General features: G+C 39.2%; 1 protein-coding gene across 3 annotated transcripts in view; it reads left to right on the top strand.

Moving 5' to 3' along the window:
• The window catches only part of ADAMTS6 (ADAM metallopeptidase with thrombospondin type 1 motif 6), a 308,640-nt gene that overhangs the window by 210,695 nt on the left and 70,110 nt on the right, over positions 1 to 27,835 (top strand). For all 3 annotated transcript variants that reach the window (XR_012782832.1, XM_075541085.1, XM_075541084.1), the window contains 4 exons: positions 11,626 to 11,728; positions 16,700 to 16,833; positions 18,260 to 18,383; positions 18,919 to 18,999. Coding sequence is in view for 2 of the 3 variants with exons in the window: in XM_075541085.1 (XP_075397200.1) it covers positions 11,626 to 11,728; positions 16,700 to 16,833; positions 18,260 to 18,383; positions 18,919 to 18,999 (442 nt within the window). In the remaining variant the exon portion in view is untranslated. The remainder of the gene's footprint in view (positions 1 to 11,625; positions 11,729 to 16,699; positions 16,834 to 18,259; positions 18,384 to 18,918; positions 19,000 to 27,835) is intronic.

The following is a 27,835-nucleotide window of genomic DNA, read 5'->3' as shown; positions in this document are numbered from 1 at the left end:
AATTTCAAAACACTGCCTTCTTTCTTGAACTCCGTTATATAAACTTCCCTTTACTCCCCAGCTACCATGCCATAGCCCCTAGGATCCCTTATTCTAGTTATTGCCTCTGGAGATTCACCCATCCTGGGTTTCACACATCGAAAAACAGAAAGAGACATAACAAGGAGTCAAAAGGCTACCAACAATGACAAAATGAAACAGAAAACCCTATATAAAAAAAAACACAACACAGAAAATATTAAAAACCAGACAAGCACACAGTGTATCGAAAGGGAGATCAAATGATACGTTTTTAACCATTTAAGTCAGATTTATCATTATAATCTTCTTTTAAAAATATTTTTATTGGGGCTCATTAGGCTCTTATCACAGTCTGTACATACATCACTTGAGCAAAGCACCCTTATACATTCGTTGCACTCGTCATTCTCATAATTCACCTTCCACTCGGGTTCCTGGAATCAGCTATGTGTAACCTCCTCTCTGGGAGATGGGCAATGGGGAGGCGGGTGAGGGGAGACACCGGGGAGTGTAAGATAAGATATAATAATTATTTATAAACTATCAAGGGACCAGGGGTGGGATCGGGGAGGGAGGGGGACGGGGGAAAAAAAGGAAAACTGAGCTCTCCCCTTTTAAAGATCTCAGTGTCTCTCCTTTATGCATTAAAACTACAAACAAAAGAAAGTATGAAGCCAAGGAGGTTTCCGAGTTCTCTGAGAGCCGTCGTAAAATGTCAGCATAGCTGCTATAGCATAGATTGTATACCCAGGCATTTTCTCCACACTTCCTTTTCATCTATTACTTAAGAATGTGAAACCGTAAACAGGTAGACAGGACTATTACAGCTTATATTTGCACATTGGGTTGTAGTGTTGTTTGGGGGGGGGGGCATGGAAGTCAGAATTAAATAGGTGTAAGTTTATCTTGACTTTGTCACCAAACTCCAGGTAACTCCTAGACAATTGGATATAATTACATTATGCTTTCAGGGTTGCTTTGAGAATTAAAAGAAGTAACACATGTGAGATATCCAGTGCTCGTCCTTAATTGGTACTTTATACCACGTAGCCATTACCATATACATGTATGTGTTCTAGATTACAAAGTGCTTCCCCGTATAATCGCAATACAGCTTCAAATTACTTTTATGAAGAGGAAGAACAAGTATTAAAGGCCCGTCTTTTAAAAATGAAGACACTAAGCCTGAGCCACAGGCTAGCACCATGGAAAGGGGCCAATTAAAGCAGAGATTTTCTGGTTACCTGACTCTTATCACAAATGGAAGCTTTTGGAAGAGGATTGTGTCAAGAAGTTTCTCTCAGAGTTTGGTCAAGGTTGACATTGTCTTCTAATCTAAGTGAAGAAAAAGGTACAGAGTTAATGCATTAATTAATAGTGTTATAACCTGGTCCTGAATTATAATTAGAAAACCAATATGTACGGACCACTTTATTCGTGTAAATATTCTAATATGCCCATCAGGGCAAAATATAGCAGGAGCGAGTGTCATTGATTTTCCCTCATTTGGTATGAATTTTATAGAATGTGTTGTTTTGAAAATGAGGATTGGTTTTTAAACACAGAATAGAGCGTGCTTATTTATTGTGTTCTCTAGAGGGACATTTTAAAATTACCAAGTAAAGTTTTGTTTCTGAACAAACACGTTTATAAGCTTGGAAGAGGATCATACTGTTGATAGAGCGCACTTTTATTATGTTCTGGCTATACAAGTTGTGTAACAATCACGACTTTGAAGGGTTTTCATAGAAGATCATGGTATTAAACCTGGCAGCTGGATGCAAGACTGCCCGGACAATGTGGGTTCATCAAGCTTTCACTTTCCTTTTATTTAAAAGGAAAAAAAAAGTGGGAATCTAGGAACTATTTGGGGGGGGGAAGAGAAGGTTGAATCTAAACTAGGGTTGAAATAATTTATTACACTGAGTCAATTTCAACTCCTATCAACATTACAGGGACCTTATAGGACAGAGTAGAACTTGCCTTTGTGGGTTTCCAAGGCTGTAGATCTTTTATGGGAGTAGAGAGACTCATCTTTGTCCCCTGAAGCCAGTGGTGGGATTGAACTACTGACCTTGAAGTTAGCAAGCAGCTCAATGCAGTAATCCACAATGGCACCAGGGCACCGTATATGACATGCACACCTTGCCATCATGTCAATGCCAACTCACGGAGATCCTATAGGGCAGAGTAGAGCTTCCCCTGCGTTCCAAGACTGTAACTCTTCATGAGAGTAGAAAGCCCTGTCTCTCCTACGGAGCGACTGGTGGTTTCTGACTGTTGACCATGCAGATCGCAGCTAAACGTGTGACCATTCTGCCACCAGGCCTCCTTTTAGTACTTGAAGTGAGCAGTAAACTTCATTTTGGAAGTACCCGTGTGCGCATTCTTTGAATGAATCAGACCCCAAACCTACTGCCATCGAGTTGGCTCCAACTCATGGCGACCCAGGAAAGGGGTTTAAACCACCAACCTGGAGGGTAGTGGGCCAGCACTTCCCTGACAGTGCCTGTTAACTAAGAGAGCAGAAATTTTGCTTGCCCCTGTGACATCTTTGTGTGATTTAGACAAAAAAAAAAAATCAACTTTCTGGGTGAACTAGGAGGGTAGTCATGGCTGAATGGGAGACTTCTCACCTTCCATGCAGGAGAGCCTCATGGGATTTCTGGCTGGAGCGTCTCCTGCCCCGCTGCCACCCAGCTGTCAGTGGATGCTTGTGTGTTGCTCTCGGGGCCATGGAGTCAATACTCACTCGATGATCCTATAGGGCAGGGTGGAACTGCCGCTGAGTTTCCGAGACTCCGTGTTCACGGGAGTAGAAAGTCCCATGGAGCTGCTTGCTGGTGGTTTCAACCGGCCGACCTTGCAGATCGCCACGTAGCACATCGCCATCACCCCACCTGGGCTCCTGCTCTTGAAAGTAAAGGCTCTTTTGTTATTTACACACAAAAGGTGACACAATGTTGGCCCGGGACTTCCGATTCTTAGGCACAAGCAGTTTAATAACCCTGATATGAGAAATGGGGCTGTGGAGGGTGTGGATGGAAGCTTAGCTGTCTTTCTACAGCAACGTTTATGAGCAATGAATTACTCTTTTTCAGATGTATCCCCTGACAAAAGTACTGTGCTTAGTCCAAAGGGGTTGCTTTTGACCCATCAGTATAATTGGAAGCACAGAAGAGTCTAATGAATGAATGCTCTAGCTCATATAGATCTTTATTAAAAAGATGTTTTAAAAGTTGATACATTAAAAAACAACCTTTGAAAAGGCTAAAAAGATCAAAAGCTGCTGAGATCTACAGCTTAGCCCTCTGGATTGATGTGGGAGCCCTGTTGCTTGGTTTTCAGAGTGGAAGGATGCTTGATTGGGGTTAGCACTAGGAGGCTGAAAACTTGTCAGGCTTGACATAAGAAATCAGTTGCTTATGCCCACTGTTTTCTCCAAGAGTTTCTATAGAGTGTCAGCATCCATTGTCCTTAAGTCATTTAAAAAGCATTACTCCTTAAATTCCTACGACTTCTAAACAGAACAAACCAAAGCAAAAAAGTATTTTGCATGACTTTTTCTTAAGAAGTTGTTCTTTGACCACTTTCCTTCTTTGAAAGCAGCATATAGAATTCCCGTGGGGGTCTATTTCGAATCAAAGCTGATTCACAGAGAACCTCCACTTATGCAAAAGTCTAAATCAGGAGGATAGAATGCCAGCTAATGTATTCTGTAAACAGAAAATTGGGATACAAGTCTGCAGTAATTCCCCTAACCCTCCTTCCCGGAACATAATTGTCACTCTAGTATACTCGAATATAAATCGATCCAAATATCAGCCGAGGTACCTAATTTTACCACAAAAACTGCATAAAAACTGTTGAAAACTTGGCTTATTCATGAGTACATATGGTATGTAAGTCTCTTCCTTGGCTTCTTTTAGGTTCCTGTTCGAGTCCCATTTTATCAGCGAGAAATTTCCAGATCATACTGTTTACAATAGTTTCTCTCCCACTTTTACTATTGAGCTACGGGGCCGTAATGGTTAAGCTCTTAGCTACTAACCGGAAGTTGAGAGTTCAAGCCCCGCAACTGCTCTTTGGGGAAAGCTGTGGCCGCTGCCTCCGGTAGGATGATAGGTTTGGTAAGCCAGCTCTGCTCTTTTAGGGCCACTCTCAGTTGGGATTGACTCCATGGCCATGGGACTCTGCTTTGTTTTTCTTCTTTCTCATTCCCTAATAGAATACACTTCCTGAAAGCAAGGCCTCCGTCTTTCTTGTTTATTGCGGCATCTCCAGCGTATATATAGTCTGATACATCTAAAGCAGTTCGTAAATAGTTTCGGAATGAAAGACAGCCCTAGAAGACTGGTTCTTGATGTCTAGTTTTAGGAGCAGTGAGTCAGAGTCCCGGGGTAGTGCATGGTTCACATGCGCAGTTGCTAGCGGAAAGGCTGATGTGTACAGACACGTGTTGAAGAAAGACTTGGCGATCTAGTTCCCCAAAATTCGTCACTGAAAACCCTATGGCGTGCAGTTCCACGCTGATGCGTGTGGGCAGACTTGAACTGGAATAAACTCAACAGCAACTGCCTTTTGATGATAAACTTTGGTGTCTGTAGAGGAACGGTGTCAAGGTTTAAGCCCCTTTCCGTTAGGGATTCGATTTGTTCACGTATAGCTAGAAGAAAGGAGATAGACTCAGGGTTACTAGAAGATAGGTTTGAGCTTGAATTGAAGAACCTGCTAATAATTGGCTATTTTTAAAAGTATTAGATGTGCCTTTATGTAGATGACCACACAGCTTGGATGACCACTTTGAGTCCAATTGTAGAGGAAATATTAGCATCTTGTACAAATTAGATTAGCTCACCTCTAACAGAAGTTTTTAAAATTGTTTAATTCTATATTGCACTAAAAAAAAAAAAAGTGAGTTTGGCTCTTCTGCAAAATTCTACCAGGCATTTTGTTACACTTTGCCCCAAGGGATAGCAAATTGAAGCTCATGGGCCAAACCTGCCAGGCAGAATTTTAAAATAAAGTTTTATTTGTAACACAGTCATACCCACTCATATATGCTTTGTCTACGGCATCTTTGACATGATGATGGCAGAGTGGAGTTGTTTCCATAGAGACCACATGGCCCACAAATCCAACAATATTTACAATCTGACCCATTGCAGAGCAAGTTTGTCAAACCCTGTCCTAATGAACTGCAAAATATGAATACATGGAAGCACATCTCTATTTACTTTCTCAGTAACTTCCGTTGTGATGATCAGTCAAGATTCAGGCTTTAATATAAACCACTCTGAAAATTTAAATAGAGGGAATTGAGTGCTGAAAATTGATCATAATAGACAGGAAAGTGACCAAGAAGCCCTAGACTGGCACCATCAGGAAGGTGCTCACATTCGTCTTAGGAAGACACAGGAAAATAAAAACACGCACGGCCATTCAGTGGATGCTGACTCATAGTAGCCCTACCGGAAGGGTAGCCCTGCCTCTATGGGGTTCCGCGTAGAAAGTCCTATCTTTCTCCTGCACAGTGGCCGGGGGTTTCCAACTGCTCACCTTTCAGGTTGCCGTCCAATACATCACCACTACACCCCCAGGAAAGCAGGTAGTTTATCAGACTCCAGAAACCAGACCGAAAAAAACTGAGACCATATGTGGAAGATGAATGGCAAGGTTGTTGCCTGAAGTGGTGCCCCTTCTCCCTCCCACCCACCCCCCCAATCAAAAAAAACGAAAAGATTCCGCTCTTGCTGGAAGCGCCTCTCATTTTACAACTAAGAAAAAAGTAGCCTGGGAAAGATACAGGTTGTCACTGATTAATGACAGGCTAGGTTGAGAACTCAAGAATTATTTCCGTTATGTTTTTTACATCTGAACAATTAAAATGGAACCGATTCTTGTAGCATCCAGAGTGTCCATAGGAGGCAGGTGTCCTTTGTGTATTCCAGTTGACGTCACTGTAAAATGACGATGACTAATGTAAGAGTGTGGAGAGGTTAAATTGGTGACATGAGGGTAAGTCAAAAATCATTGTTGCTCATGTTCCGAGTCAGGCATGCACAGGTTTATTGCAAACAAAGTGTGTTTACACCTGTTTCTGTGATGGGTAGTTACTGCAGACAAGGTCTTTCAGCAGTACGCTTGTCTTACTCTAATGGGGGCTTCAAAAACACAAGAATACTTTTTGTACTGTGGGAAAAAAAACAATTCTGAGATCAGGGATAATATCAAATTTTATCAGAACCGAAGAGGGTATCTTCCCAAATCATTGAAGTTTTGCAACAAATTGACAATAATTCTGACCTACATGAAACAATTTTTAGATGTACCGAATATTTTAAGGAAGACCTGGAAGTGAGCCAAGAGATGGAAGACGATAAACTCCAATGAATGAAGAAACTATTGCTGAAGTTGTGAATTCCAGAATTGCCATTAATGCAATAGCTATGAAAGTTGGGGCTGTACAGGGTTTGGCATTTTCTGGTATAAACTACTATTTTGGCCTCGGCAGGATTTGGTTTGATCAACACCAAGAACTTTGAGGGAAGGTCACTTAGATTAAAGACCTGACCTTCTCCTCAGGCTTTTAAACAAGACCAAAGGGAACAAAAATGATTCTATGGAGTAAATGCTACCTAGTGATAAGTCTTGGGTCGCCAATATGATCCAGAGAATAAGGTCATGTCAAAACAGTGTCTTTCTACTCACCTCCTGGACCAGTTCATCACAAGGCAGACAAGTCAGCAAAAAACCCCACGCAGATCTGCAGGTAGAAAGTCGGTGTGTGGCTGCTTAGGGCTGTGTGTCCTAGAGAGAAAGGAGTGTGATAGCTAAAATGTAGGACACTTCTTTTGAGGTGGGGAATGTTCTTTTTGAGGGGGTGAAGATGTTCTGAAATTGGTATGATAGTTGCACATATCTGAATATTCAAAACACCATTAATTGTATATTTTAAATGAATGTGTTATATGCTATCTGAGATATATTTCATTGAAAATGTTCATGATGAAAGGTTATGGCACCTTGTTTGGATGAAGCTTCAAGGCACTGAAAAATGGCATTAGTGAGATAAAGGCCAGGAAAGAATGTTTTCAAGCATAACATTGCCCTGCTCCTTCTTGGACCCGCCAGGGCTGTCCTAGGAGAATTTTGTTAGGAAACGTAACCCTAAGTGCCTCCAAGCCTGGCCTTGTCCTTTCAGACTTCCCTCTCCTCCCCAAACTCAGAGCACGTTGAAAAGGGAAGCGATATGCGTTCCTCCAGGATGCTCCCACTGGTACTGTGTGCGGTCACCTGGAGAGGGCAGGAGCCTCCTGGGGAGGCTGGAGACATAGAAACACCACTGTCAGAAGCAGATAGGTCTAGGTGGAGGGTGTGTCGGGAAATAATAGCTACATGTTTTTTGTATATTTGGTTAATAATGGCAAGTGTTTCATCCAATAGCTGTGTCTTCCTTTTGGACAGTTTCTTTCCTTTCCATTTAGGCTTATCCTTATAAGATATTAAAAATAGGATTTGTGGGGTTTATTTATTTTAAGTGAATGGCCCTTCTGATACCTTAGTTTTGTTATCATTGGCTTTTAAAATATTTCACACTCATCCATGAAATGATATGTTCAAAAATAGGCTTCCAAATAGCTCCTCTTTTTGCCTGTGGAATGGTCTTTTCCCAACGACTTGCAACATGTGACTTCTCAACCCTTTCACACGGCTTTACTTGGCTTCATTTTTCATATACCCCTCCCCCCACCATTTCTTTCATAACCAGCTTGATTCTTCTCGTACTTTGGTACACACTCAAATTTTTCCTTCCTCCACAAATACTTCCTTAATACCTGACACATTGATGTTCCTATATGTCTTCTTTCAGTGCCTATAGGCATGCTGTCACATTCAATTTCCTTTACCTGAAAATAATTCTGCTCTGTTTCCATTTGTGACCTGTCTCTCCAGTTACACTGCTAAGCATGCTTGGGTGGACATCAGTGGTTGGCCCTTTCCAAGTCCTTACGTATTATATGAAAACTTGTCATTAGCATTCAAAATTTTTTTATCTTATGAGAGTGATGCTATTTGCATTAAAAAGCTGTCTTGCAGCCTGGCACAGCCTCTGACAACTTCAGTGTTTTGTGTGAAATTCCTCTAAAATAGGTATACACGGAATGTATTCCTTTAATTCACAGATTAGGAGGCCATGAAATATAACACTCTGGAGGCATATCCTTCCAGCACGATTCACTAGGTAACTTATAGCAAATCGAACAAATAAACACTAAAAAGCGCATTACCGTTGATTTGATTCTGACTCAGAGACCCGCTAGGACAGAACAGAACTGGCTCTGTGGGTTTCTAACTGTCACTCTTTCGGGGAGAAGAAAATCTTGTCTTTCGGCCTCACAGCTGCTGATGGTTGGAAGTGCTGAGCTTGCTAGGTTAGCAGCCAAACGTGTAACCGCTACACCACCAGCTCTCCACCCTTAAATAGAAACCTTTATTTCCTTGTAAAGGTAAGCAAGAAGGGTAGTTTCACAAACAGAATCATTAGGATTGAGTTTGCAGTGTCATGTTTTAGTGTGCTGAAATTTTTTCCCCGTCATTTTACTGGGGGCTCGTACAACTCTTACCACAATTCATCCATCCATCCACTGGGTCAAGCACATTTGTACATGTGTTGCCATCATCATTCTCAAAACATTTGTTTTCTATTTGAGCCCTTGGTATCAGCTCCTCATTTTCCCCACTCCATCCTCTTTCCCTAACGAACCCTTGATAATTTATAAATTATTATTATTTTATCATGTCTTATACTGTCTGACATCTCCCTTCACCTTCTTTTCTATTGCCCCCCCCCGGGAGGGGGTTATATGTAGATCATTATGATCTGTTCTCCCTTTCTCCCCTACCTTCCCCTTACCCTTCTGGTATCTCTACTCTCATTACTGGTCCTGAGGGTTCATCTGTCCTGGATTTCCTGTCTTTCCAGCTCTGATTTGTACCAGTGTACATCGTCTGGTCTAGCTGGATTTGGAAGGTAGAATTGGGATCATGACAATGGGGGGAAGGAAGCATTAAAGAACTAGAGGAAAGTTGTATGTTTCATTGTTGCTACACTGCACCCTGACTGGCTCATCTCCTCCCTGTGACCCTTCTGTAAGGGGGATGTCCAGTGGCCTACAAATGGGCTTTGGGTCTCCGTTCCACACTTCCTCTCATTCACAATGATATGAGTTTTTGTTCTTTGATGCCTGATATCCAATCCCATCAACACCTCGTGATCACACAGGCTGGTGTGCTTCTTCCACATGGGCTTTGTTGCTTCTGAGCTAGATGGCCACTTGCTTATCTTCAAGCCTTTAAGACCCCCAGATGCTATATCTTTTGATAGCCAGCCACCATCAGCTTTCTTCACCACATTTGCTTATGCACCCACTTTGTCTTCAGTGGTCTTGTTGGGAAGGTGAACATCCCAGAATGACAGTTAATTAGAACAAAGTGTTCTTGAATTGAGGGAGGACTTGAGTAGAGGCCCAATATCTATCTGCTACCTTAATACTTAGCATATTAATATATGTACATAGACCTACATCCCTATCATTATATAAAAATACCTTTACATATGTTCATGCCTGTATTTAGACCTCTATAAATGCCCTTTGCCTCCTAGTTCCTTCCTCTATTTCCTTTTACTTTCCTCTTGTCCCACTATCATATCATATCAGCCTTCATTTGAATTTCAGGAATTCCTCTTGGTTACATTGCCCTAGATCAAGCCCTACCAGGCCTCCTACACCCTCCTTGCCATCAATTTTGGATCACTTGTTGTTCCCTGTCCCTGGGTTTGTTAACACCCACTTCCTCCCCGCTCCCCCACCTCCTCCTCTCCCATGTTCCTCTGGAACTGTCAGTCCCGTTGTTTTCTCCTCCGGATTGTTTATCCCGCCTATCATATCTAGATAGACCTGCAGAAATAATAATATGTACAAAAACAAGACAGAGCAAAACAAACCAACAAAAGAAAGCAAAGCAACAACAGTAACAAAAAAAAAAAAACGACAAAAAAAGAGAGAAAAGCCTCTAAGTAGTTCAAGGTCTGTTTGTTGACCTTTAGGAGTGTTGTCTGGTAGAATCTAATGGGGTGTCATGCCCCAGCCCCAAAGTCTATTTTTGGTATTCCCTGGAGACTTCATTGCTCTGTTCCCCTTGATGTTCTGTTGCACACCCTTAATGTTTCGCCGCAGTGTGGTGGGGTCAGATTGGACACCATTCCTGCACTGTGTCTCCAGTGTTGTGCCCCATAATTAATGTGCTGAAAAATTTTAACAAAATTAGCATTCTTAATAGAAAGTAGATCTTATGCCACCCTTTTCTGATTCTGAGGCTTTACACTTGATCTGGACTAAATTTGAGGCAGAGTATATAGGAAGTAATAATGACCATGGAAATATTTGAGCATTGTGGTATGTTATTCTACATCCTTCAAGGGGGCTATTCACAATGTACAGATCTTGAAATACACTGTAAAGAAAATATAGAAATTCAAGGGAGGATGGTAAAAAAGTACCTCAAACTATCTTTGAGAATGTCTTCAACATGCCCATTATTTATTCTCAATTAAGAGCTTTTATCTAATGACGTGTACTGTCCTTCCATGTTCTGTTCAAGAGAATGTTTTCTCAGTCAGTGTTTCCAAAATGAGAGCTTTGTTTTTTTTTAAGGACTACAGCTGCAGAACTCTGAGAGATGAGTCAAATTAGGTCATATTGCCCAAACACTGTGATATGTTACACTTTGAATTCTTTGTGAACTCCAGGGTTGAGTTTAGGATGACCTTGTGGTTTTTGGAATGTGAGCCTAGTTAGATTGGCAAGCAGCTTCTCCTTTAAAAGCTTCAGGTAGAAGGAAAGCTTTCCAAAATTTTACAAAAGCAAACCCCCCTCTTCTGCACCCTCGCAGCCACCCTTTTCCATGCAGATGCACGCACACGCTTTGGAGCCGTTCGTGTGTTCGTCTCTAGGCTGTTAACAAGTGAACTGCAACTCTTAGCAAGTCCAAATTCTTTGAATGTGAAGGTGTTTAGACTTGAGGCCTTGTATTGTGCCCTGCTCATTCCACATCTTAAAATATGTCAGGGCTAGACAGTAAACAGTGATAGTAGTTGTGCTCCAAACCACAATTAATACTGCTCACTGTCATGTTACAAACCTGCCTCTTGACTCCCTGAAATAAAGAGCTGGGAGCAAGCCATGGCAACTGGACCTCAATTTCTGTTACCAGAAAGGATATTACATTTCATTTTCTCCACCTCGTTTTTTGTGTGATACCTGATGGATTGATTGCAAAGTGAACTATGACACATATCTGAGTGTAGAGTTATATGGAAACTGTCTAATACTTAAGTTTGTTTAAATTGCTTCAGTTATTTCTTCTGTGGTTAATATGACAAAACAGACATTTCATTCTGGATACTGGTTCTAAAACAGTAAAGCAAATGTCAGAATTACAGCCAGAGAGTAAAGTGATGAGCTAATTAGATGGATTTCAGGCAGTCTTAATTTAGCCTTTTTCAACAATCGTACCATTGATGATTTTATTTTATTTTAGCCATGTCCTTTGGGGTCCCGAGATTTTCGAGAGAAACAGTGTGCAGACTTTGACAATATGCCTTTCCGTGGAAAGTATTATAACTGGAAACCCTATACTGGAGGTAATGTATAACTGGGCAGAGCATTCTTCATGCTTGAGAGAGTTGCAAAAATAAAAACTACATACAGATATATACATCCATGTGTACATTTATGCATAGACTAGCAAAAATGAGCATTTACAAGTGGAAGAAAGCACGTGCTCATAAAGCTGTGAAGTTCACATGTTTTAGTTTCTGTTTAATGAGCTTTATATGCTCGTACAAATAATCAGAACTCATAAAAAGTTCATTGTATTTGTTAAGATACAAAGAGGTTAGAAAGAACCTCTGCATGTATACAAAGCCATATAATGATATTTTTTAGTTCTGCATGAGACTTTCTTCAGGCATATGCACATTATTTTGTCATAATTGGATATTTGGAACTGTCACCTTACAAACAAATTATAAAACTATAAATCAACGCAAAAGAGACCATCAAATTCTGTGTTATTTGCTGGTCAAAGATCCAAGTTATGCTACTGATTCTTATTATTGCTTTTATTGTTAGGAACATTTGTGCTCTTTAATTAGGGGCGGTATCAAGCACTCGTTGCTCAACAGATAAAAGAAAATTTCTTAAGCTTCCCAAATGCAAACTCATTTTGTTTTTTGTTTTATTTGGAAATTTTCTCTAGGAGAAAACTGAATGTACTGTTAAGCAACTTTCATATATTGTTCCCTTATTTCCTAATATTTCACTGTGAAAATTAACCAACATGCGGGAAAGATAAAAGAAATTTTCAGTGACAACTGAATCAACCATTTAATTGTAGTTTCCTTGAGTTTTGGAAACTGATATTCTCTTTATTTATTTAAAAAGTTTAAAAAATAATTTTACTGGGGGCTGGTACAATCACAATCCATTCATCCATCCATTGTGTCAAACACATTTGTCCATTTGTTCCTATCATCATTCTCAAAACATTTGCTTTCTAATTGAGTCCTTGGTATCAGCTCCTCATTTCCCCCTCCCTGCCCACTCCCCCTCCCTCATGAACCCTCGATAATTTATAAATTATTATTTTGTCATATCTTACACTGTCCATCGTCTCCCTTCACCCACTTTTCGGTTGTCCATCCCTTAGGGAGGAGGTTATATGTAGATCCTTGTAATCGATTCCCCCTTTCTACCCCACCTTCCCTCCACCCTCTCAGTATCACCACTTTCACCACTGGTCTTGAGGGGTTCCTCTGTCCTGGATTCCCTGTGTTCCCAGTTCCTATCTGTACCAGTGTACATCCTCCAGTCCAGCCGTATTTGTAAGGTAGAATTGGGATCATGATACTGGGGGTAGAGGGTGGGGAGCAGTTAGGGATGTCCAGTTGCCTACAGATGGGCTTTTTTTGTCATGACTCCCCACTCCCCCTCATTCACAATGATGTGATTTTTGTTCTTTGATGCCTACTGGAAACTGCATATTCTTTGATAACCCAGCTCCTATTGAGATATAGAACATTACCAATACATTCAGAATTCTCATCCTCCAAGTCCTTCCCAATGGCTGCCTCTACTTTCTCATGCCAAGAAGTAGCCATTTTCTGATTTTTTTCTCCCCATAGATTAGTGTTGCCTAGCCTAGAACTTCATGCAAATGAGGTCATGCCACACAGGATAGTGTTTCGGAGGCCCATGCCTGGCGTTGCTTGTGGAAATAGTTCATTCTTTTGAGTGCTGAGCAGGAGTCCATTGTATGAGCCATAGTCGGCATGTCTACGGTCATATTTACGGACATCTGGGCAAGTTCTGTTTGGCTGTCATGAGTAAAATTGCTAGGAATATTTCTGTGGAAGTCTTTTTGTGGGAATATGTTTTCATTTCTCTTAGATAAATATGTAGGGATGGAATTGCTGGGCAGGAGGGTAGGTGTACGTTCAGATTTAAAATAAATGGCAGGTATTTTTCTAAAGTGGCTATTTCATTTGATGCTCCCACCAACAGCGTATAAGATTGCATTGTTTCTCTGCCAGCATTTAGCTATGTCGGTCTGCTTGTGGGCACAGAGTGGCATCTCAGGGCAGTTTTAACTTGCATTTTCCTGATGATTGGATATGTCTATTTATATGGTATTTGTGTTGTCTGTTTGAACCCTTTGCCTATGCTTTAATTGGACTATTTATCTTTTGGTTCTTCAGTGGAAATGGCCTATCCAATATGTTCTGTGAATATTTTCTCAACGTCTGTGGCTTCCCTATTACTATTTTAATGGTGTTTTTGGATGGAGATATGTTTTTAATTTTCAAGATTGCCAGATTATCAATAACTCTTTCATAGTCACTATGTTCTGTGCCATATCTGATAAACTTTTACCTACCTCAACTTACAACGACATTTTCTTATGTTTACTTTTATGGTTTAAATTTCTACATTTAGAATTTCTATACATCTCAAAATATTTTTGGCCTATGGAGTGTATTTGCAGTAGATGTGTGGACTCTCTTATTTTGTTTTACTAATATTTTTATCAACTCTTTGCCTGCACCACACAGTCTTGATTATTACAGCGGTGTTTTTAGCCTGAATACAGGTGGTGTAACTGATATTTTTCAAGAATCATTGTTGTTTAATATCCTAAGTCCTTTTCATTTTCAAATCCGTTTGTTAATTTTTATTACAAAGCTCTATGAGCTTTTTGGCATTTCATCACTTCTGTAGATCAAGTGAGGAGAGCTCAGAGATGACCAATTTTTCCATTAATATAGCATATATTTTCTTTTTTATGTACTTAATTTTTAAGCACTATATTTGTAATGTTTGTTGTAAAGATTGTGCTAAATCTATTCCTGAATATTTTTTACTTTATTGTTAATGACATGATTTCCTTTTTTCCCAATATGTAAAAATACAACTAATTTTATATATTAACCCTATATATATTTACCTTTCTAAATTATATTATTTTTAATAGCTGTTTCATAGTTAGCTCATGATTTTCTTTTAACTAGCCTGATTATGTGGCAACAGAAATGATTTCAGTCTTTATGCTTTTAATATTTTTCTTGCCTTAATGTTAGGCTAACCACAAGGTTAGCAGTTCAAAACCACCAGCTGTTCCATGGGAGGAAGATGGAGCCTTCTACTCCCACAAAGAACTACGATCTCAGAAGTTCACAGGGGCAGTTCTACCCTGTCCTAGAGGGTCACCATGAGTTGGCATCGACTTGCTGGCACAGTAAAAAGATACACAAATTGTTCTGAAGGATTTACCCAGTACACGAAGGCAATAAAATAAAACAGATATTGATATATGCATATATATAAACTTCAAAAAAGTCATGGAAAATTCTGTTATCTTTTGATTCCATTTTCCCAGAAACTTTTTGTAGGTAGCCCTCCCCCCTTACTCTGTGTGCGTGTGTGTGTGTGTGTACGTGTAAAGAAAACCCTCAAGGAGATGGATTCGCACAGTGGCTTGACCAATGGCTCGAACATATGTGTTCTTGTGAGGCTAGCACAGGACTGGGTACCTTTTTCAATCTATTGCCCATTGGGTCACTGTGAATGGTCATGACTCAACAGCACCTAGCAACCACAAAAATTTTCCCTCTCACTTTTTTGTGTATGCAATTCAGTGACATTAATTATTTTTATCATGTGGTGCATCCATCACCACTATTTGATTCCAAAGCTTTCATCACTCTTTTTTAAAAACTTTGTTCATCACTCTTAATTGACACTCACATGGGCCAGAGGAAATGATTCTTTCCTCCTCCATTCTTCCTTTCATGACAACTAATAAACTTTGGTTTTCATATACTTGCCTTTCCTAGATCTTCCATATAGGTTGGATGACACAATATGTATCCTTTTATGACTGTTTCCCCCTCAACATAATGTTTTCAAGGTTCATCCATGTTGTAGCATGTATTAGGTAGGACCTCATTTCTCTTAATGGCTGATTTCCATGTGCTCCATTCTTTTTATCCATCCATCTGCTGAGTGATGCTTAGGTTGTTTCTATGTTTGGCTACTGTGACTATGGCTGCAATGGTCTCATTACGTTACTGCTTTCAGTGGGTTTGTGTCACATTGTAATTCTGGCGTAATCAATACACTTTTCCCATAGTAGCTATCCCATTTTTATTTGTTTGGTTTTGATCATAGCCATCGAACTCACAGTTCTCTTTCTAATGTACTATAAGAGAGTGTTTCCCAAAGGGGGAGGGGCTGGAGTGATTGACTCTAGGACAAAAGCTTTTCACTGTCAGGGACACCGAATAATTTCGTTCTGAAAAGGGGTAGGCCTAATAAGTTTGGGACCTTATGCTACAAAACTGTGATATGTGGGTTTTTTTGGTAACTGCTATTATATATGTCTATTTTTCATTTCAACTTTTACAAATAGAAATTTAAATTACCTGAAAATGCTCAAGAACTATTACATGCGTTCATTCAAAAAGCAAAAGTAGGCATTGCTTTCAGTATTCACATTTAATGCTATATGTAATATTTAATCTTAAAATCATTCATATTTAATGCTATTATTAATTCTATCTTTGATTTCATTACCTTATAACAATATTATCCTTTTGTGGAAAATAAACTTAGGGGATCGGGCATGTTTTAGTAGAACACAAATTTAATTTAATTTTACAGCTAATCTATCCTTACAAGAAACAGCAGAATATTTGCTGTAGCTTCAGTAACAAATGACATTGTCTATTAGGTATCTCCATTTATAATAAAAGAAAATTATCTTAAGTGTTTAATGAGCTTTATCCCATGGTTTGTTTTAAAAATAATTTTTATTCAGTTTCACAACATGCAGGTATTTTTACTGCTACTACTTTTGACTTAAAATATATTGGAAATATTTCCATTTTACATCTTAAAACTGCTCAGCACGTTCTTATTCAATGAAAATAAACATTAAATTTTAGCAAAGGAGACAAGAGATGACGATATGAATTGTAAGATTTGTATAGGTAAGATTGAATCACTGTTTGTGAGTAGAATCCCCTATTTATTTTCCTTCTCCTGTGTTTATCCAGGTGGGGTAAAACCGTGTGCGTTAAACTGCTTGGCTGAAGGTTACAATTTCTACACTGAGCGTGCTCCTGCGGTGATTGATGGGACTCAGTGCAATGGGGATTCCCTGGATATCTGTATCAATGGCGAATGCAAGGTTGCTCAGACTGTGCACTTCTCCCATGTTTGTTGATGTCTTGATACTTTGTCTTTTTCTGAGACAGCAGATCCTCCTAATTCATATCATATTCCGTTTTAATGAAGAGGGCCTGTTTGAGAGAAAGCTCATTTCCTAGTAAGGATGACAATGTATGTAGTTCTGGGTAGAAACTGCCCGCTCATATTCAAGTGCCATGTGACCAATTTATCTGGGTCTTCTGATTGTGTATGCGGTGGTTGTGAGAGCTTTGAAAATATTTTGGACTTAAATTTCTGTTCTTCTTTTGTTCTGTTTACAAATAAGTGACAGGAAAAAAAGAGAAAGCGGGGGTTCAACTCTTATTCATATGGGTACCATATGCTCTCGTTGGAAGATTATCTGATTTATTTCAAGGCATAATTTTCATAAAAGTGTGAAACAGCTATGCTCTTCCTATTTTGTCTCATTTTCAAGCAGTTCTAATGGTTTTAATTATAAAGTTAGTCTTTACCTTATTGAAACATTTACTTCAGAGAATGAGCCAGACCAGTTGGGCAATGTCAGTTACCCGGGCTCTTTTCTCAGAGTTGTGTGTGAATCTTATCATAATGAGAAAAGGCTGTAGGTAAGCACAAAGTCTGGTGTTTTCATAAGTTCGTGTTTGTTTGTTTTTCACTTTAAAGAGAAATACAAAACAGCCCTAGAAATTGGGGAAGAACAAATGAAAACACTGTCTGCTGAGGCCTCATAAGTTTCTTGCAAAAGTTTCTATCCTTCTGGTTATTTGTCTCCACATTTATCTTGTGATGCCATTTTTGTATGTTTGCTTTATTTCTTTGAATGAGACAGTTATTTCTGTGGCCATATCCAATCTTATTCAGATAACATGACCTACGTAGAGATTTAATTCATACAATATCTGCTTTATATTAATGGCCAGGGGTCAAATGCGCAGTTTCAAAGTACCAACATGTTCATACAACCTATATTATAGCCCCCATTTATATGATGGTGTGCAAAATTGAGGGTGGAGTATCAGTTTCATAAATCCCATGCTCCTATTTCCTATCTCTTTTACTGAAACCTATCTCATTTTTTCTTAGTCTTTGCATTTCTTGATTGAGGCATAAGTAAGAATCCGTTGCTAACAAATTCCACTAATTATAAGAGTTGAAGCATGATACCTGTCAATGAAGAACTCGATTAGAAATGTCGGCAGACATTCCTGAGGGACTGGAGTTTCTTTTCCTTAAACTTGTGTGTTGAGACCTATTAACAAGGACTCACAAGAGAGCTGAAAATAAAGAAAGAGGAAAATAAATTTGATTTTATTTGATTTCCTTTACCGGAAAAATAAATAAATAAGTCAGTTACATTTATTTGATTAGCTATGGTTTCGAGCCCTCCTATTTTTGACCCACTGAATATTCTTCTCTGTTTTCAGCATGTAGGTTGTGATAATATTTTGGGATCTGATGCTAGGGAAGATAGATGTCGAGTCTGTGGAGGGGATGGAAGCGCATGCGACGCCATTGAAGGCTTCTTCAATGATTCGTTGCCCAGAGGAGGTGAGTGTGTAGAGAGAACTCTTCCTCACACCTCTGGTGTACTTGGAATAGCCAAAACATCTGAATTTTCCAAACTCAGTTTAAATTGTCTTTATGGAGACAGACAAGCTTATGTTTTTCCCAAATGCTGCCAGTCCCGCCGAGTACTAAACGTGGCTTGATGTCAGATATTTTAAGCAGATGGTGTTTCCTCTCAGCTTAATTCCATTTAGCCACATTTCTTTTTGATATTCATTCTCACAGAGCACTGATGGGAGGGTCACGTGTGGAGGAGAAAACCCCAAACCCACCCAACAATATGACACACGTGGGGCTTTAAAGGTCTTGAGATAACTTTAGAGAAACCTAAGAGTACTCTAGGCGTATTCATGAAACCCAAAAGGGATTTTACCAGCATTTCATGGTTTAAAAAAATATAAAGTCACAGGGAGATTGGAAGGCTAAGAAAATGGTTATAACTGACTGGTTTCTAAGTCTTTGCTTTCTGGCCAAGCCTGTAGATGCTGATTATTACTGGTTATCTTCTGTGTTCCAGGTTACATGGAAGTAGTGCTGATACCAAGAGGTTCTGTTCACATTGAAGTCAGAGAAGTTGCCATGTCAAAGAACTATATTGGTAAGTAGCATATTTTGCTAGGTTTTAAAAATTAATGAGAAGCAGCAGAGTTTAATGAAAGAAAAGGCATACTACTTTAAGGTGGAATATTTTAGGCTAAAATGAAGGAAGTGTCAAGTTTAGGAACAAATGTAAATGCTAAATGCAAGTTGATGGTTTACAGCTTAAATTTCACTGTGATAGTTATTTTATTAAATTAATTTAATTAGAATATAATGTACATAAAATAAATATATCCACTAGTGGTCTATAATTCAATAATATCTGATCATTACATTTATCCATACGTACACCACAATTAAGATATTAGGATATTTCTTTAACACTTTTTTCTGAGGTCAAATCCCTTGGTCTTCGGCAAACACTGGAATTTCTTGGACTTTCTTGGAATTTGATATAAATGCAATCATACTATATGTGCTTTGTATTTCTCAGTTTTATTGCTCAGTATAAGATTTTGAGATTTATTTGTTGAGTATAGCCAAAGTTCATTTATTTTAATTTCTGAAGGACATTCCATTGTATGGATAAACCACAATTTGTCTATCCGTTTACCTGTTTATGGATATTTGGGTCATTTCTGGTCTTTGACTACTGCAAATAAAACCACTTTGATTTATAAAAGAGCCTCTCTATGTATCATCAAGGAACAAAATATCATATCATTGAAAATGTGGGTGACTCCAGAGTGGAGACTCAATGCCCATTGGTAACCAACTGGACACCCCTTGCTGAAGGGTTGTGGGGAGGAGATGAGGCTGTCAGGGTACAGGGTAGCAACAATGAAACATATAACTTCCCTCTAGTTCTTAAATTCTTCCTCCTCCCCACTATCATGATCCCAATTCTACCTTACAAATCTGGCTAGACCAGAGGATGTACATTGGTACAGATAGCAACTGGAAACACAGGGAATCCACGACAGATGACTCCTTCAGGACCAGTGGTGAGAGTGGAGATGCATGGAGGGTGGAGAGAATTTGGGGGTAGGAAGGGGGAACTGATTACAAGAATCTACATATAGCATCCTCTCTGGGGAGGGACAGCAGAGAAGAAGGCGGGGGAGATGTTGGACAGTGTAATATATGACAAAATAATAATAATTTATGAATGATGAAGGGTTCATGAGGTAGGGGGTGTGGGGAGGGAGAGGGAAAATGAGCAGCGGACATTAAGGGCTCAAGTAGAAGGCAAATGTTTTGAGAATGATGATGGCAACAAATGTACATATGTTCTTGACACAATGGATTTATGTATGGATTGTGATAAGAATTGTACGAGCCACCAATAAAATGATTTAAAATTAAAATTAAATTTAAAAAATAAATAAATAAGCTTCTGTATGAACATAGATTTCATTTCACTTGGATTAAAGCCTGGATTAGGAGAGGCTAATTTATATCATAAACACCTATTTCATTTTTAAGACATTTCTAAAATATTTCCCAAAGCAAGCGTAACACTGCATATTTTCATTTGTAATGCAGAAGAACTACATCTTGTCAACACAGTAGTACTGTTAGTCCTTTAGATTTTACCCATATAGATATTGTTTTTGAAAAGTGTCTAAACAAATATTTTGTCTATTAAATTTTCACAAGTGGGATCGTTAGGGTACTTTATGCATTTTGGTACAAGTAGTTAGCAAAAATTTGTTTCTAAGGAGCTTTCCCCAGTTTGTATCTGCTTTCCCTGCTTTTGTCTTCTAATTTGGGGGGAAATTTATAATTTTTATTTCTTACTTTCTGCTCTTTGACCTATATTAGAAATTTTACTTACTCACAAGATAGCAAAGATTGTGGTTAATGCTGCTTCATGAAGTTTTATTCTCTTAACTTTTACATTTGGCTATATAGCTTGTTTTGAGCTCTTTTTTTTATAAGGAAGGTGTAAGGGAGGAGCCTTGATCGTGTTGTGGTTATGAGTTGGGCAGCTTATCACGAGGTTGGCAATTCAACCTCACCAGCAGCTCCTTCGGAGAAAGATGAGGCTTTTTACTTCCACAAAGATTTATAGTCTTGGAAACCTACAGGGGCAGTTCTACCCTGCTCTATCGGCTCACTATTGACTCATTGGCAGGTTTTTGTTTGTTTGTTTTCTTAATTGAGGTATTAGGTAAGGAGCCCTGGTAGCATTATGGATTAGGTGCTGGTTGGTAATGCAACGTTGGTAGTTCAAACTCACCAGACACTCTGAGGGAAGACGATAAGGCTCTGATAAAGATTAACAAGATTGTAAACCCTATTTAGGATTGTTATGAGTTGGAATTGACTCAATTGAAGTGGATTTGGTTTTTGGTTTAAGGTATAAAATAAGAGTTGAGGTTTAACATTTTCTATGTAAATATTCAATGACTCTAAACATATACATAGGAAGCCTTGTTGGCATGGTGGGTTATGACTTGGACTGCTTACTACAAGGTGAACAGTTCAAGTCCATCAGTTGCTTCCTGGAAGAAAGATGAGACTTTCTGCTCTAGTAAAGATTTATAGTCTTGGAAACCCAACGGGTCATAATGAGCTGGAATAGACTCAATGGCTGTGAGTTATAGCACCATGTGTTATAAAAGCTGTAGTAAAAATGGTGTGGGGCATCATTTGACCTCTGACTTCACAAGGGGGGAGGAGAATCAAACTCAACATCAGCCCAAGGCCGATTCATATGTGATTCCTTTTTAATTACCTCTGCCACCAACTGTCCTTCCAAAGGCACTTTCTGCTTCCCTCCCGGGTTAGAAAATTCATTGCCGTGACCACACAGAACTCCCAGACAATACTGAAAATTATGGGATTTATTAGGAAAGTTAACAGGTCACGTTTTGGGATCAGAAATGCTCATGATGTAGTTCTTCTGGTCAGGAGCACATCTTCTCAGCAGGGCCACAGCTGTGCTTCTCTCTCATCCTTGGTCTCTTAACCCAGTGACCCCTTGGCCTCTGTCCTCAAGTGTTACAAAGCTCCTTTAGTGATGCTGCTAAATGCCCAAAGGGCATTCCACTCTGCCCTAAAAGTCAGCCCAAAGGCACTCAGCCCTAGCTTCAAAGGCAGCGAACCTAGCTCCCCGATTAAGTGCCTAAAGGCAACCCACTCTGCAAATAAGCCTCCTGCCCCAAGGCACTGAGCTTTCTTGCTCTGTGGGCCAGGAGGCTGACCACTCTGTCTCCTGCTTTTGGTGTTCCTGCCTTTGCTGCCAACAGTTTTCTCCTCTGTTTCTGTTTCATAGCTGTCTGTCTGATGGATAAAGGAAGTACACAGAGATTTCAGCCCACGAGGATTTCAGGGTCAAAGAACACATCTCACTCCTGGTACTTCTTTCTTGGTAGTAATGAGATCCCTCTTCCTGCTTCTGAAATGGCTCATTTTAAACCCAGAGTGATGCCAAACTGACCAACCCTTCCTAAGTTCCAAGTTTCTTAACAATCATATTAACCTTATTAGCAATCACTCACAACAGATTCATAGTCCTTTCAGCATCTTCCTTCTATTAAGGAGATCCAGTAGAAAAAGAAATCGACTCAATCTTCATGGATCTACTCAATACTCAATCATTTGGTGGGAGTTACAAAGTGATCAAAAGAGCCATAGCACATAATTGAATGCATTACAGCTAAAGTGTTTTTGCATTATCTGGACACCTTTGTCAAAGATCCGCTGATCTTGTCTTCCCAATATTTTGTTTCCATGCCTAGACATTCCATTAGTCATTTTCCTTTTTTTGGAGGCAGTTATATAACAACTTAGTTAATCATCTGTTAATTTTCATCCACATTGACTGCAGGTTTAAAAAAAATAATAATGCATGTAACCAATGAACAGATTTTATTGAATCTTCATCCTCACTACATTTTCTGAACAACTGTGCATGGATACAGAAATGGCACATTCCCTATTTCCTTGGCCCAGGCAACTTTGTTTAGTCTGATGTCAGTACACACATCTGGCATTCCTATCTCCTTCATGGCAAATTCCCAGGTCTCCTTGAGTATCCTTTTGAAGCCCTCTCTATGGAAAGGCTCATGGATGTTGACGGCGCACTCTCTGGGTACCACCTCACTGGTAGTGAGATGACTTTTCTTTATCTCACTACTCTTCTTTGTAAGAACCATTGTGTTGGCATCAGATCGGAAAGGAGGAGTTCAATGGCTTGTCCTCGCTAATTCGGCAAGATGCGCGTATCGTTCCCTTTCTGGAGCACATCTATGTGAAAGTCCTTTTCTGTTTGGTGTGTCAACACTAGCATTTCTGGATCTTTTGCTTAATTTTCCTCTTCATATGGGTCCTATTTTCCTGCTTCTTTTCATTTCTCATTGTTGTATATTGAGGCGATTGGTTTGTCAATTGCCTGGATTTTGTTTTCTTCTTTTAATAAAAGTTGTATATCAGCTTGATTATTTTTCCAAATAATGTGTTACTCTGGGTCCTCTAGAGAAGCAAAACTAGTGTAGTGTTTATATCAAGAGGTTTTTTCAAGAGGTTTATATCAAGAGATAGCTCACAGAGTTGTAGACGTAGGTAAAACCAGGCTGGTTCAAGTTAAGTTCCTCCTGACCCATGGAGCTGTGGAAACTGATCAACTGGAAGCTGACCAACAAAACAGAGGTGAAGGAGGCACAGGCTGGTAGATGCAGAGGTAAGCAAATCTGAAGTTAGTCAAATGAATCTACCATTGGTGGTCCACTGATGGCTCCTAGGATCAGCAAGTGATGCCACAGAAAATTGAGGAACCAGACACAAGATCCAGTTCCAGCAGAAGGCAAAGGGCCAAAGAAAATTCAGCTCTGCTTGGCCTCTCCCTCATACAAAAAGCCACAGCTCCAAAGAGGTGTCATTGAACTATAACCTGATTAATTGGTTGGGTTCCACCGTTACCCTTATCCAGGAATGTTTGGTTGACATAGTCTGTAATCATCACAGATTGTTATAGAGCTTTGTTTGGGTGAATTCAGAAAAGCCTTTATTCTATAACTTGATTAACCTACTACGAAGGCATGGTTTCTCTTCAGTCTCTTGTGACTGTCGAGTGGCTGAATCCTGTTTACAACTCCTCACTAGTCTTTTATTTGATTTTGTGGAATTACTGCCTATATCCAGATTTAATATTCAGAAACAGATTCTCTTCTTCAAGTCAAGTTCTGTGGTGATTCAAATTTCAGATATCTCATTTTTTCCAATGGTCAAATCTCTGCATTTTTAACCCATTAAAACCATCACACTCTGCATGGTTTCCCCTTTCTTTACTGCCTCCAGGGAGAAAGAAGGCCAACAGTAGGGCTTTCTTTTGTTCTCTCTCTCTCTCTCTCTCTCTCTCTTTCCTATATCACACCTCACCCAGTCCTGTCCAATGTTTAAAGATACTGGTTCATATATTTTGTGAGTTTTTCTAATTGCTTACATTGAGAGTTCATGCCCAATACTAGCTCTTCCAACATAGAAAAAATGTGGAAGTTCTCTTTGATGTTTGATCCTTCAGGTAATATAACATAAGACAGATTTAGGAGTTCCTTAGAGGCCCCTAGTGAGATTTGAATGAATTTCTCATTCCCTTTAAAAATATCTACTCTCCCCTAAAGCCTTTAAAAATAAAAGTTCTTAAAGAATGTGTTCTCCAGACAGAACACCTGTATCATCAGACTCCTCTTTATTTCAGATGCCTCTTATTTTTATACCATCATTTTGTATTGTCTTCTACATTAGCAAAATTCACAACAAAATGAGATATCTATATTAACTTCCCACATGTAATTCCATAACCTCCTCCAATAATCAATTCTTGTTCAGTCTTTCTTAAATACTTGGGATTTTTCTGCAAGTTATGTAGATTAGATATCCCTAACATCAACAGCCATCATTTGTCTGTCAGTTTATCATACTGTGGTGGCTTGCTTGTTGCTGTGAGACTAGAAGCTAAGTCACTGATATTTTAAGAACTAATAGGGTTATCCCAAATGGACAAATTTCAGCAGAACTGGACTGGTAGACTAAGATAGATTGTGAAGTAGAAACAAGTGACCAAGTTCATTCAAATTAACCACAGAAAACGGATGAGTATCAATGAACTTTATTTGATGGAGTGCCAGAAGATGAGCTCTTCAAATTGGAAGCCACTAAAAATGCAAGTGGAGTAGAGCGGCCTCCTCAAAGTAGAGCCAACTTAATGGTACCAATGAAGTAAAACCTTCTAAACTAATTTACCAGCTTGACTTCATTCAAAATGAGAAGAAACACCTGAAAACATCAACTAAAAATTGAAACATGGAATGTACAAAGTATGAATCTATGAAAACAATAAGGCAACAAAACCAAAATGGAATAACTAAGACTAACTTCCTCAGCGTTTAGAGGCTGAAAGACACTAGTATGGGCCATTTTTAAGTGAGAAGTCATATGGTTTATTATGCTAGAAATGATCAATTGAAGAGAAATGATACCACATTTATTGTCAAAAATAATACTCACAGTCATATCCTGGAGGGTAATGTTGACTAGAGGGATAATTTCCCTGTGTCTACACAGAAGACCAATTAATACAGCATTAAGCAATTTTTTTGCCCTAATCATTTTTAGAACTCTACAGGAGTAGAAAGCCCCACCTTTCTCCTGAGGAGCAATTAGTGGTCTTGAGCTGCTGACCTTGCAGTTAGTAGCCCAAAGTGTAACCACTATGCCACCAGTGCTCCTGGTAGCATTAAGCAATTTTACAAAACAACCATTGCAGTCAATAATGAAGAAATTAGTCTACCAACTTTTGTTGTGTAAAATTGATCTAACATGCAATCAAGGTGCATTTGTATTTACTGATGATTAAAATGTGAAATTGGAGGCAAAAAGATAATATGGTTTGAAAACATGATTCTGATGATAGAAACAATGCTGGAAATCACATGACAGAATTTTGCAAAACCAAAAGCTTCTTTGTTTCATATACGTGAACAGTGATTATACATGTGGACCTTGACAGATGAAGTAAGTAACGATTAAATCAATAATATCTCTGAGTACAGACAATGGAGACTCTTAACATCATCAGCCCAAACAAAGCTCATGTATGAATTTTGTATATCCTGCGTTAAATTAGAGGCCATCGTAAGAATAGTTTTAACTCATTTAACAGCAACGATTAAAGAGCATTGTGGGATGGCATCAAGAACAACACTCCTGTAAAAGGCAAAACTTGGACAACCAGACTCACTCCCATAGTCGATGCCAACTGATAGTGACTTCATAAGACAGGGTAGACCTGCTCCTGTGAGTGTCTAAGACCAGTTATTTACGGGAGTAGAAAGCCTCATCTTTCTCCTGAGGAACAGCCTGTGGTTTTGAACTGATGACCTCACAAATTGTAGCCCAACATGTGGCCACTTTAAAAGGACCGGATAAAAAGAAAATGGATGTTAAAGGAGACTCTGAAGCTTCCTCTGGGATGTAGACTAGCTAAAGCAAACAGAAGCAATGAAGTAAAAGCTCTGAAGAGAAACTTTAAGAGGGAAGCTACAGAAGAGAACGTATAGTATTATAATGCCGTGCAAAAAGGCTTGGAATTAGAACAATAGGGGAGTACATGCCCAGCATTTCTCACAAAGAAAGAATTGAATGAAAACATCAAGCTTGGGTGGGGCAGGAAGGGAGAAAAATGAGGAGCTGCTATCAAGAGCTCAAGTAGAAAGAAAATGTTTTGAAAATGATGATGGCAACATGTACAAATGTGCTTGACACAATGGATGGGTGGATGGATTGTGATAAGAGCTGTAAGAGCCCCCAATGAAAATGATATTTTTTAAAAGTTCAAGCTTTTAGTTGGAATATTCAAGGGTTCTATGGGCAACACAGTGAATGATACAGCAAACATCAAAGAAGATGGAAAGATAAAATTATAACGATGCCCTAAAGTGAGCCAGATAACTGTTTAAACTACAGACATAGGAATGGACTTAGGGCTCACACTTAAGTCTAGCACAATCTAAGAACAATCATTTCTTATGACATGGTCCTACTGGATACTCACGTTTATGCAAAGATCACTGAAGAAGCCGACGGGACCATTATCACTGGTGGTTTTGAAGCCTTGTCTTAAAACAAATAGCCCTTGATCAAGTCCTACCAGGCCTCCTACACCCTCCTTACTCCTGATTTTGGATCATTTGTTGTTCCCTTGTCCCTGGGATTGTTAATAACACTTCCTTTCCCCGACCTCCCCCAATGTAACCAAGAGGAATTACTGAAATCCAAATGAAGGCTGAGCATGATAGTGGGACAAGAGGAAAGTAAAGGGAAATAGAGGAAAGAACTAGGGGGCAAAGGGCATTTATAGAGGTCTAAATACAGGCATGAACATATGTAAATATGTTTATATACAATGCTGGAGAAATAGATCTATGTGCATATATTTATAGGTTCATATTCTGTTGTTGATAGAGTCACTATTGCCTGGAACCGACAGGATGGCATCTAACAATAAAAACAACACGTCCAATCCTTGGGTCACACAAATTAGTGTGCTTCTTCCATGTGGATATAGATGATGTCCCACCTAAATGGCTGTTTTTTTAAAAAAAAATTTTTATTGGGGCTGCTCATACAACTCCTATCCCAGTCCATACATCCATCCATTGTGTCAAGCACATTTGTACATTTATTGCCCTCTTCGTTCTCAAAACATTTGCTTTCTACTTGAGCCCTTGGCATCAGCTCCTCATTTTTTACCCTCACTCTCCCTCCCCACTCCCTCACAAACCCTTGATAATTTCTAAATTATTATTTTTTCATGTCTTACACTGCCCAATGTCTCCCTTCATCTACTTTTCTGTTGTCTGTGCCCCAGGGAGCAGGTTATATGTAGA

The sequence above is a fragment of the Tenrec ecaudatus genome, chromosome 2 (genome assembly GCF_050624435.1).
Source record: "Tenrec ecaudatus isolate mTenEca1 chromosome 2, mTenEca1.hap1, whole genome shotgun sequence".
Lineage (NCBI taxonomy): Eukaryota > Metazoa > Chordata > Mammalia > Afrosoricida > Tenrecidae > Tenrec > Tenrec ecaudatus.
The sequence above is the reverse complement of the archived record's forward strand: the minus strand, read 5'-3'. Positions and strand labels throughout refer to the sequence as shown.